General features: G+C 41.0%; 1 protein-coding gene across 3 annotated transcripts; it reads left to right on the forward strand.

Moving 5' to 3' along the window:
• Positions 1-13: 13 nt before the first annotated feature.
• pdcd4b (programmed cell death 4b) lies at positions 14-9,223 on the forward strand. Of its 3 annotated transcripts, none has more exons than XM_044345931.1 (12): positions 14-128; positions 608-707; positions 1,152-1,469; positions 4,356-4,450; positions 4,825-4,938; positions 5,110-5,331; positions 6,875-6,972; positions 7,270-7,384; positions 7,642-7,749; positions 7,997-8,107; positions 8,226-8,365; positions 8,472-9,223. In XM_044345931.1, the coding sequence occupies exons 2-12, from the start codon at positions 665-667 to the stop codon at positions 8,530-8,532; spliced, it is 1,425 nt and encodes a 474-aa protein (XP_044201866.1). In that variant the 5' UTR covers positions 14-128; positions 608-664; the 3' UTR covers positions 8,533-9,223. The 3 variants fall into 3 exon arrangements, with proteins under 3 accessions (XP_044201866.1, XP_044201867.1, XP_044201868.1); XM_044345932.1 differs by having other exon boundaries at positions 50-143; XM_044345933.1 differs by lacking the exons at positions 14-128; positions 608-707 and adding an exon at positions 502-607.
• Positions 9,224-12,854: the final 3,631 nt, after the last annotated feature.

Raw genomic sequence — 12,854 nt, forward strand, 5'->3', positions numbered from 1 at the left:
TAAAACTCCCTCCCCTCAGCCAATCAGATAAGGAAAACACTGAGCTACGTGCCTGCGTTGCTGGGTAGATAAAACAAAAAACAACAGTGTTCGTGTCAGAGTTTGGAGCTAGGACACAACAACAGACGGTCAGTGATTTAATTGTGAGTTATTTAGTCGACAGAACAAGGGAGATGAAAACGCATATTTTATTTGACAGCGTTGTAAAGGATTGACCGAGATGTAGCTAAACATGTCCACCGAGCTAGCGGACTGTGTGCGGTCTCTTTTTAGTCTTTACTGACGTCTCCACGGCAAATAAATAGCGAGTCAGCGATGTGTAATCACGATTAAACAAACTAAACAGCAGCTATTGATTTTACATCGGACTTTTGGATGTTTTATTGTTGCAGTTAACGTTAGATACTCTTGAGTTTGGTCTTTTTTTGACGCAGCTGTTTCCCCTGACAGCGAACATTGAAGTTAACGTAACGTTAGCCATTGTTTATCAACACTGTGACTTTGAATGAATAGGGGGAGGGGGAGCTGTTGCTGTCGCAGCATGTCTGGGCATGTTTTCAATGCATGTCTGCATATAAAATGTCCTGTTTCTTCTTCAACATTGCAGGTAACCTTTGAAATTCCTTTGTTTGCACGCTGCAAAATCTATTTTCTGTTGTAAAACATGGCAACCGACTGCGAGGCCTGGCTGAACGCAAACCCTGTTGGTGAGTGTGTGTCTGTGTGTGAGTGTGAGTGTGTGTGTGTGTGTGTGTGTCGCAGCCATGTAACTGCTTCATCAGCTGAGACTGATGAGGGGCACAGGGACTTTTTCATGCGGAAGTGGTTGGTTGCTTATTTTCTTGCACTGCCTGCAGGTTTAGTGATGATGTTGAATTTGATATGAATTTCACTCATCCTACATCTAGGTGGTGACTGTAAATAGAAGTTGGGTACACAGTTTACTGTATTTATATGTAAAATAAATACATAAAAATAAAAAGTTGATTACAGATAATGTGCTATAAGTGTCAGCTCTTGTAGTTTCATGTGTTCTTCTCAGGACAAATTGAAACAATGCAGCTGTGTTTTGATTTGTTCTGGGACATATTGATGACGATAACAAAAAACTCCAACCAACTCTCCCCCCATTCTTCCTTGTAATCTAACAGAGGCTGAGGACCTGAGTGACTCCTTTGTGTCTGGAGATGAAGACAACGGCAGAGCGGTTATCGCCAACAAGAACATCAACAATGAGATCAATGGCAACTGGCTGTCCTCGTCTAGCAACAGCATCCACGAGGCACGTCTCAAGGCGAAGGCCAAGAGGAGGCTGAGAAAGAACTCCTCCAGGGACTCTGGCAGGGGGGACTCCCTCAGCGATAACGGGGATGTGGTCAGGGGAACCTCGGCTGCACCCACCAGCCCCAAGAGCAAGCTGCTGGACAGAAAGTCTCGACTGGGCAAAGGCAGAGGCCTGCCAAAGAAAGGTAAGAAGATTTAAATGAATGAAGTGCGGTTTTATTGACACGACGGTGTCATGATAACGTTACGTTATGTAACATTGTGATACCAACAAGATCGAAAGAAATGTGTCAGTAATATTGAGGGGTTTATTGGTCATTATCACAGATGTGTAAAAGTTGATCAAAGAGCCCCTGCTGTGTCATTGCCTAATGCTTCAAAGGGAAGACCTACATTAGGGTGTGACCTACTGTTGTTGTCACCTGGTAGTTTTCCATCGAGGAGCCATAAACCAATTAGCATGTAAACTGGCTGGGTCATCGACAACATTTGTTTGTACCAAAAGTTGTTTATGTAAATGCTAATCTATCAATGCACAGGATGTGACATAAATATGTGGCCTTTTAGACGACTATGAGTGGCTACAAAGATGGATTTTATTTGAAGGGAAATTGAGTTCAAAGTTACTCTCATGAGGTTTATAGAACGTTTGCTTGTCCTTAGTTTGAGTTCAGTTTGTTATGTGTGCCAGAGCACAGTGATAGCTGTGGATAAGGACTATATTATTGTCTGTGGCTCCACTGATAACAGCATTAGGCATTCAGCTGAAAATGTTACATAATAGTTTACTGTGATATCTTATCCAATTTATATATCACTCCAAAGATAGCTCCTCTGACTCCTCTGAGGAGAAGTCTTTGTCCCTAACTGTCTTTTATAAATAACACCGACACATCACAAACATAGAAGTAGATCAGATTTTTGTAAGAGTCCACATGGTCTGATAGTCCAGCTGTCACTCAATGATGTCAGTATGTGACACCTACTTGTATGTCCCCCCCAGACTGAAGTACAGCTCAGTCACTTTGCTCTTCCCATGGGCAGTGGAACTGGAGCAAGTGTAGTTTCTTTTGGCACAGTGTCCGTCCATTTTTTCTGGTTGCATAACAGAACTGCCACGCCAGTGGAGCCCTGTAATTTGAGCTCCGAGCTACCCTACATTAAAAGTTCATGCATTGCAGTTTTGTATGGCAAATGAAGTGGGATGTATTCGCACAACCAATGGGGGCAGTGCTAAATATAGTGGGATGTCATATGCCACATACTGGGTGGGACTAATGGAGGTTTTAAAGCTCATCACACAAGCTGCTTTGGTGTAGGGCTTCTTAAACTGTCTGCAATCTGTTGGTGCTGACCTCAGACCCACCAGATGTTTGTTTGTGTAACATGAACAAACGCGTCACCTCCCCGAATAGAGGGATTATATCACTGCATGTTAGGTCTGTTGGTACAGATTACACACAGATGATAATCCACATGACAAAGTAGTGCATTTGTCAGAGATGCAAACTCCTCAACTTTCAATGAAATTTGGCTATTTTGAGATCAAAATAGGTCACCTACGAGGAGAAATATTTTTGGGGGGTAAGGGTGGGTCGGTCGGGTCGATCGGTGTTATACAAGTAGCGTCGCTCCTTTTTAAAGGATAGCTCAGTGTCTAGGTTGTGTGCATAGCGAGTGTGCAGTCGACAGAGAGAGCAAGAGCGTGCGTGATGGTGAAGCTGGCAACCAGAGCAGACTGTATGAAGTTAGCAGTATAGCTGTGAACGTAGCAGTGCAGTGTGTGTACAGTTTAGGTTATTTGTCAGTGAAAAAATATGCTACAACTCATCAAGACCATCAAGTTCCTTTGTCTTGCTTGCCACCTGCTGATTAAAGTGAAGGGCGTTAAGTTAGCAACAACTTTGGCAAAATACAAAGGCCCCTTTTATACAGAGGTCCTGCAATATTGCAGTAAAGAAGACATGTCATTATGCTGCCTTTGCTTTTTTGCACAAAACCAAACAAAGCCGGCATAATGCGGCCTCACAGTATGCTGGCATTCTGAAATCAGAAGTTTGGCGTGTAACACAACAGTGTCGACGTATAGTGTGACGTATAACATTCACACATTGCTTTCTAAACAATAAAGGCGGGTGAACTGAGTGTTGAGGTGCTTTTGCTAGCCTGCACACATTTATACCACTCCTCAAACGCAAGCAACGTTGCTATGCACGGTAAAAACATGTTGTTGTTGTTTTTTTTTTTTAAATCCCCCAGTGGCGGATCGCACACATAACACGTCATCAGAACGCCACAGCCCCGTCCCAGAATGCCGGCTGTCCCTTTTACACACATTGATCCAGCGATGTGACTACTTCCGCTGCCGGCTTATTGGCGGAACAACAGCGACCTCCCATTCCATGTTTGTACCTTTTTACAAGGCAAAATTAACCCAACGCGCCAGATGGTTTGTTACACAGAACCATCTGAGAAGTCGTGCTTGGAAACAGTTTGTAAACTGAACTCACCTGCACACTCAGTGTAGTTTTTTTTTTGTCCAAACACATCTCACTTTTCTGGACAGTTTTTTCCCTCTTGACATCAGAACAGTACACACACTCGCAAATCAGACACACTTGACACTACAAGGCTAACGATGAAAATATCAAGCATACTCGAAACAACCTGTATATCTCAGATGATGTTGAGATCTCAGGGCGACAAAATAACTGGTGGGGTACCGACCCTCTCACAGCATGTCAAGCTTTTAATGTGCAAATCCTGAAAATTCGTCTGGGACTAGTCTCATCTTTCACTGAGTGTTTGAGGTTGAAGTTGCTCATAAGGAGGGAAATCGGCTAAAAGCTTTTTTAGAAAAAAAACGTTTCTCTCCACAGTAACCATGAACTATTAGCTGCTTTTTACAAAAACAGCTCATGTTACAGGTAAACCGAGATATGTCGGCCACTACGTCTTTTGAAAGTAACACTGCTCATGTCTTTGCTTTTTTTTGCCATATTGCCTCAACATAAGTGAGTCTGATGTCATCAGATATGATGTCTAACATCATGTCTGACCTTCGTCCGCAGGTGGGGCTGGAGGTAAAGGTGTGTGGGGCCGATCTGGTGAAGTTTATGGACCAGAGGAGGTAGATGAGAAAGACCCCAACTACGACGAAGCTCAGGTACTGACTAGAGAGTTGACGGTCTGCATCTGCACTATGCACGGAGTGTCTGAAATATCACGATCAAGTATAATTTAATTTAATCTCAACCTTCTATATGTTCATACATAGATTATACTGTTAAATTTCTGTTTTTGTTGTGTTGATTGTAATTTAAATGTCTAAACCTCATTATATTGTAAGGTGTTTATAATATTTTGTCTTGCTGGTGGATGAAATAACAAAGATGCCTTTAGTAAGGTGTTGCACTACAAATGAGTCATTTACTGTGAATATAAATGTCTGATATAGTAATATATATATACCAACAGGTGTGGAATTCTTATTTATTCATCAAACAGTAGACCTGAAATGTGATTTGTGTGTTATGACAGGAAAACTGTGTGTATGAGACTGTGGTCCCCCCGCTGGATGAGAGGGACTTCGAGAAGACTGTCACCCCCATCGTGCAAGAGTACTTTGAACACGGAGACACAAATGAAGTAGCTGTAAGTACTGAAAGACTATGTAGGAAATGACCTGACCTAAATTTGGCTTATGTGCATCAGCAAAAAAAAAAAAATCTACGTCTTACAAAGTGCTGTAAAAATAATACAAGTTGAAAGACAAGAAACACAAGCATAAAGACATCTAACATCACTGTTTCTCTCCACATCCAGGAGCTGCTTGCGGAGCTGAACCTGGGGCCCATGCGGTGCGAGGTGCCCTCACTGGCTGTGTCACTGGCCCTGGAGGCCAAAGCCAGCCACCGGGAGCTCACCTCCAGACTGCTGGCTGATCTGTGCGGACCCGTTCTGTTCTGCGGCGACATGGAAAAGTCCTTCGATAAACTCCTTCGAGAGCTCCCCGATCTGGTCCTGGACACACCCGGAGCCCCGCAGGTGAGTCTGGAAACGAGTGCGGATTAGCGACTTTATTGAGTGTAACCTGTATGTTGTGGTGCTTGTATATAAATTGTAGAATTCAGGATTAAGACTTTTGATTTAACTTGAATCTGAAATATGATGCAGTTTGTTGAAAGAGGTTCAAGGATGGATGCAGTGAAGTGACAGACACCCTTGTTTGCTAGAGGAAATAGGTCATTTGCTCTGGTAGAGTTTCCAGATGTAATGCACACAATATTTAAAAAAAAAAAGTGAGCCCCTGGAGCTAGAGTAAATCCATATCATGTTCTTTCTCTCTCAAGTTTCTTTTTTTTTTACTTTTTATTGCCATCTAGAACATTTTAACAAACTGATCTTCAAAACTCTGACTTCTATTTGACAGGCCCATTACAGTAAACGCTCAGCTGAAAGTCTGGTGTCTGTGCGAGTGTTGGGTGTGCTTTTGTTAAACCTTGACACGTTATGCGGTGGAGCGCAGGGGGACAACACTGTGGCTTGGTGTGTGTGTGTGTGTGTGTGCGTGTGTGTGTGTGTGAGCTCTTTCCTTTTCAGCCAGCACAGACATGAGATCTCTGCCCATTGTCTGTCTGCACTCGCTAAATGCAAGCTCAGCACAGGACGCTCAAAGGGTTATTCGTCGTCCTCTCCCCCACACACACCCCCTCCTTTCTTTCACCGGTCATTTCTTTCTCACTCTCGCCGATCTCTGTGAGTTTAAAGGGGCATTATGACTCTACCCTGCCCCCCACCCACCCACCACCACCACCACCACCACCACCACCACCACCTCTTCCCCTCCCGCCCCCTCACTTTCTCTTTCTCACTTTCTCACACACACACTTTCTTTTCTTCCTCATGTGCCTGCCAGTCTAGCCACAGCAACTGGTCCGATGAGACGGAGCTGCCTCTTGTCTGTAGAGGAACAATAGTCAGTGATGAGCGCAGGCTTTGTGGAGGCCAGAAGAGCAAAGCCAGCTCTTTCGTTTCCCCAAATCATGTGCTCACACTACTGTAAACAAACACACATATACACGCACACACGCACACACACACACACATACGCCCGTGGCCGCTGTGAGTCATCTGGCATGTCAGTGATTTCAGGGGCCTTTTATGACACAGTTATGTGTAACAGTGTTGTTTTAGGTTCTTTCTAGTTTATTTGATTTTTGCAGAAAATATTAAATACTCATTTGTTTCAGCTTATACTACTTTGACCTTTTTAAAGGAGTGTTGCTATATAACAAACTTTAATCTGTTTCCTGCTGAAGTGATGGAATAAAATAAAAAAATAAGCATTATTGACTTGTAATTAAAAAAAAAAGTATAAATGTATTCTCAGATTGAAGAAATACTTTAAAGGTCCTTCATGTGTCATTTGTGAACATTTGACTTCCTTATTTTAAACAAGGGAACCTGCTTTATGATCAGCAGACAGAACAATCAAGTTTCTATGTGACTGTGCTAAACTCAACTTGTTTTGGTTTGTTTACTTTTTTTTTTTTTTTTTTATTTACCTCTTTGTGTGTTTGTTTTCCAGTTGGTGGGCCAGTTCATCGCACGCGCCGTTAGTGACCAAATATTGTCCAAGAGCTACATCGAGGGCTACAAAGGCAGAGTTGACTGTGAATACACAAGGTTTGTCATTTTTGGCTCTGCTGTTGGTGGTTTTAGTTTCCTGTGTGATGCTGTTACTGTGAAAATCTTCAGATGATATCAGGGTTTTAACAGGTCGTCTGCGCATGCTAAAGCTAGATGTTATTCACTCAATATCATGCGGAAGCTTTCTTGCATATATGGCTGTCATGTCATGAAATATAACATAAAGGGAGGGATCACTTCAGGAACAAATGTTTGACATAGCAGGGGAATCTGAACTTTGAGGTTTGTGTTAATGCTTGTAAACACTTTGTGTGGATTTGTTTTATCTTCCAGGGCGGCGTTAGACCGGGCAGCAGTGCTGCTGAAGATGAGTAAGGGTGGGCTTCGCATAGACAACCAGTGGGGCACAGGCGGGGGCCAGAGACCCGTCACACAGCTCATCAAAGAGGTAAAGTCACACATAAAGTAGACCTGAGGGGAGACTAGTAGTGGATCCACCACCTGGCAGACACACTGTTTCTGAGGTGTAATTCTAAGAATATGGGGTGTGATACCATGATAAACAAAAGTATACATTGTGCTTAAAGAGCCTTAACACAGCTGGAAATCCAAGAATTCCCAATAGTGATGGCTGATTGTTGCTTTAAAACTCATTTCTAGCCAGAGGTGAATTCACATATAATCACATGTTCTCTGTCCTGTCAGATGAACCTGCTGCTGAAGGAATACATCCTGTCTGGAGACAGCAAGGAGGCCGAGAGATGCCTCAGAGATCTGGAGGTTCCCCATTTCCACCACGAGTTTGTCTATGAAGTAAGTTTGAAGCAGGAGAAGCCAAACTCAGTGTGCCTTTACAAATTCAGCTGTGCAGGAGGCCAAAAGGGAGATTTAAAAAAACAAACTCAAACTAAGATGAACAGATTTTTTTCCTAGCTAAATATTTGCAAAATATTTTCAGGCCACTCCATCATCATTTGAAACATCATATCTTGATTTAGCAAATGTTCTGATACAAATGTTCTGATGCAAGGCTGTGAATATTTCTGTTATTTGCTCTCAGGCGATAGTGATGGTGTTGGAGTCCAAAGGAGAGAAAACATTCAAAATGGTTCAGCAGTTACTCAAGTCACTGTCTGTGTCCTCCATCATTACTGTGGACCAAATGAGAAGGGTAAGGTGCCACCTGCTGTTTGAATTTTGCACTGCAGGTAAACGTCTCACCAAGAAACAGCTAGTTTACTAGTCCTATAAGATGGTGTTTAACAGACAATGTTTTATTTCCCTCACAGGGCTATGAAAGAGTTTATATGGACATCGCTGAAATCAACATCGATGTCCCTCGTGCATACTTCATCCTGGAGCAGTTTGTTGATAAAAGCTTCAGTATGGGAATCATTGATGAAAAGTTAAGAGATCTTTGTCCTTGCCGGTAAGTGCACACCACTGGTTTTCTCAGACACACACTTAACAATCTGCTCAGAATGAGATGTGTCTCCCAACTATTGTTTTCGTTAACGGGATCTGTCTGTTGTCAGGGGCCGGAAGAGATTTGTCAGCGAGGGAGACGGCGGTGTTGTGAAACTTGAAAGCTACTGAGGAGTCCTTTTTATGTGCCAGATTTCCTGAAAAGAGGATAAAGCTACTTTTTTACTTGGATATTTTTCAAAATAGTTGGGTACAAAATTTCCCCTAACAGTCAAACGAATGTACATTTCTGAAATTGGAGGCAGGGTTAAAGAAAAACAAGACAAAAACAAAACTGCACTTTTGATTGAAACTGAAGTAGATCACTTTCTCCAAGGTGTTTCAGTATAAACATTTCCATAAGCTAACCCTCAAAGTGCCACACCTCTCAGTGTCAGTCATTCCATGTTGTTTTGTACAGTATTCTCTTGATTTCACTGCCACTCCTTTTGTGTTTTCTAGAAAGCAGTGTTTGTACAGAGATGACTGGTTTGTGTCAAGAGCTTTATAAAAGGGGAATAAAAAAAAAATAAAATAAAGGAGAGCATGTTTGTGAAATGCAATACTTGCTCCCTCACTAGCTGCTGTTTCTATGCCGTGCTTGACTTTTTTTTTTTTTTTTTTTCCTTTTTACCCTTTAAAATCACACAAAGATGTCATTATTGAAGGTAACAAGACATGAGTATAGTGCAAAAACAAATACCAGTCAGGATAACTTCAACAAATGGTGTTTAGATTGTTTATTTTTATATGTGGGGAATACTGGTGTATAAAATGTACCACGTATCGATCCCTGTTTGTTCATTAAATCACTATTAAATAATTGAAGACTGTTTTTGTGAAATGTCACAATATCAGCACACACACTAGTACTACATGTTGCAAATAAACTTCTTGCTCTGCCCACGTTAGTCACTCTGCTCTACATTCATTCTACAAGGAAACTGTCGATTGACATTTAATAATGTGCATTTATGCCAAATTACAGACACATCAATACAAATAAAACAGCTGAAGATTCACTCAGGTCTTTGTAACTAACCAATCATTATGAATGACATAGTAGATTACTCTCCTTTCACTTTATCAGGTCTTCTGCTCCGTGAAGTCAAACATCAATGACCTCTTGACATTGCACTTAACTATCCTTACAAATACTTGAAAACGCTGGGTTTGTGTCCGTCTGAAGGAATGTCTCAGCCATTTCGACTGCTACTGCTCTTGCGAATCCTCCATCGGACGTCTACTGCAACTGCTCCTTCATCGCCAGTTCCTGTTGTTTGACAGCCTCTTGCGCCTCCATCTGCATCTTCTCCAGTTTCTCTAGGGTGACGGATTTGAGTGGGAGCAGTTTTGGCTTACACAGAACCATGGTAGGGACATCTTCCATGGAAAGCTGCCCTGTTAATGTTGCCCGAAAGGGAATTAGTAAACTCAAATATGAAGACTCACATTTATACAGCTAGTATTTGGTTTAATGCAAAGATAATCACAAGACTAAATTGGATTTTTGTTGTTTTTCCACTAAAAGGTTGCATCATTCTGGTAGCCTGTGCCTCCAGGATGTTAAAGGGCGGCTGATTTAACATCTGTACACTTGTTATTATAATCTGTATGCTCTTGGTAGTGACCCATATTAAAATACATGCCAATGTTTTAACTTCTGTTGCACTGATGGTCAGCTTTTACCAATTAGTGGCAGAGATGGAGTGTTCTCACTACATGGAACATCTGGACATGTTACACATCTGGAGGTCAGCCTTTAAACAGCTTTTCCACAAAAAAAAGGCATTAAACTATAAATACACTGCTTTCCAGTGGCATCGCTGTCAATCAGCCTCATTCACTAAATAACTTTGATTATATTGCAACAATGCTAATGGTGTTTAGCTGTAAAAGAGACTGTAACGAGGGAGCACACAGCACCCACTGACTAATTTTGCAAGCTTTTGCAAATTTCTTAACAGTTCACTTGTTGTATTGAGCTCCACAAACAGCCTTTTGTTTGTAACTACTGCTGTCCAAGTAGCTCACTGCTGTGGTACAAACCTTGTTTAGGCAGAACTTCTCTGAATATTGACTTGACTTCTGGCATTGTCTTCTGAGTGCCCGGTTGCTGAAAGGTAGACATATTTATTACATTTTATATGCCTTAGATTAATAAAAACAAATGTTATGACAGAGGGTAATAAGGACAGTGGACAAAATATCTGTGAATACAAGTATCTGATCAAGAGGAGCCAAAGATTAAAACACTTCACTGTTGGACCATTAAGACGGCTGCTGCTGATAACTAATGCTGCTATAAAACACGGTAATCTGACAAGGGCAGCAACTAATGATTATCTTCATTATCGATTAATCTGACGATTATTTTCTCGATTAATCATTTTGTCAACAAAGTGTCAGAAAATAGTTAAAAATGTTTATTATACCTTCTTAGAGCCCAAAATGACGTCATCTTTTGTCCGATAAACAAAGATATTCAGTTTACTATCATTTATGAGCTTAATGTCCTCACATTTGAACAGCTGCAACCGGCAAGTTTATGGCATTTATCCTTAAAAATAGATTATCAAAATAGTTGCAGATTATTTTTCTGTCGATCGATCGATCTGACTAATGACTCAGTTATATGACGGTTGCAACTGGTGAATTGAAGGAGGCAGCATTTCATCAGGATTAAGGCAGCAGTTTAGTCTGAACTTCAGTATATTTACATGCATACTGATGATAATGGAGGCTCAGTCATAGAAAAGATCGTCAGATTTGGCTTGCAGCCAGCTGGTGATATCAGCTAGTCACGTATCAGTAGATCAATAACAGTGAAACCACACAACACAGTAGTGGGAAAGGAGAAATAAAGTAGTGCTGTCCTTTTGTGTGTTGTGAAATTTAGATGCTGCGAAATGTTGAATGGTCACGTTACTTTATGGAGCAACACAAACACCAAACGTAGTTATATTATTTCAGGGCATCTTACATTTAGTAAATAGATTCGGCCTATTTCTACAAAAAGGTTTTGATACATCTAGTCACGTCAATAAATGTCCAAATACATTAACGTTAACCTTGAAGCAAAGTGACAGACAGAATCGCTGGTATCACTAAAACATTTGGAGAAAATCAAGAGCCTTTTCACATAGCTAGCAGTTAATAGCCAGCTTCAGGCGCTTACTGTGTCCACGTTACGTTAGCCTACATGGGCCCAGCTAAATTAATAGTAGCGTTCAATAATGCAACTCCCGGTTAAAGGTAGTTAATACTTCTGACAATACACTGCAGTATCCTTCTGTTGTCGTGTGTGTAAATATGTTAAGTCTACATCAAAATTATTGCTTATAAATCAGAATCTTTGATAACCCACCTTTAGCACCACGCAAAGATTACAGCGGTTGTCAAGCCAACGCGTCTACGAGAATCACGTCACCTTCTTCTTCGCTTTATTTCACAGTCACAGCGCTTTACCGCCACCTGCAGGCCTCTCTCAGAATAACACTACTGGAAATGTTAAAGGACGGGTTCACAATTTTTAAAGTCTGTCTTCAAACAATAGTCAAGTTCCCAAATTAATATTGAAACATGTTCAAACATGTTGAACATGTTGAAACATATCATTCCTCCTTTTCATACTGGCCATAAAAAATCCCTTTATAATGCACTTGCAATGTAAGTGATGAGGGCCAAAATCCAGCCTCCTTTTGTACAAAAATGTATTTAAAACGTTATCTGAAGCGAACATGAAGATTCAGCCATCAATATTAGTCAAATGAAGTAGATATCTTTCAACATTATAGTCTTTTTAGTGCCAAAGTTCCTCTTTTTGGTACTATACTTCCACCACAGCTCAACAGGGAAACACAAAGAGGGAATTTGATGCTAAAAAGACTGCAAATGTGACAGATATCCACTTGATGTGACTAACTCAGACTGCTGAAGCCTCATATAAGCTTCACATTAACTTTTACATGTGTTTTTGCATCAGTGTGGACACACTGTGGACACACTGATGACACTGATTTTGTGGACACTGTGAGCACATCTGAAGGGAATCTTTTAACAGCCAGTATGAACAAGAGGAATAGTTACACTGAAAAATTGTGAACCTATCCTATGACTGGTGTTACTTTTGCCCCACTGTTAATTAGCTCAGTTTGGTGTTTTACATAATTGTTGTAGTAACTTGTTGCTGATGTGAATGTAGTTAGCTTTATCCTGTTGTCATTAATAACAAATTCAATATGCACTCAGTGAGCAGCGTACTTCCTGTTGTTGCCATTTGACTCTCCTTGAGTGGTTTTAAATAGCATTTTCTCTCAGTGACTGAAGCCAGTGATACAAAAATCACATAAAAAGTTCTTCCCAGTGATAAGTAATACATAAATCCACATCTTTTTAATTGCCTTTAAGTTTAGCTCTTGTATTATTTGTATTATACATTTATTCAGGGCTGT

This window comes from Thunnus albacares, chromosome 3 (genome assembly GCF_914725855.1).
Source record: "Thunnus albacares chromosome 3, fThuAlb1.1, whole genome shotgun sequence".
NCBI classification, from domain to species: domain Eukaryota; kingdom Metazoa; phylum Chordata; class Actinopteri; order Scombriformes; family Scombridae; genus Thunnus; species Thunnus albacares.

Coding starts and splice junctions, on each gene's coding strand:
- pdcd4b (XM_044345931.1), top strand. CDS start 665: ATGGCAACCGACTGCGAGGCCTGGCTGAACGCAAACCCTGTTG. Junction 1,470..4,355: donor CAGAGGCCTGCCAAAGAAAG/GTAAGAAGATTT, acceptor CTTCGTCCGCAG/GTGGGGCTGGAGGTAAAGGT. Junction 4,939..5,109: donor GAGACACAAATGAAGTAGCT/GTAAGTACTGAA, acceptor CTCCACATCCAG/GAGCTGCTTGCGGAGCTGAA.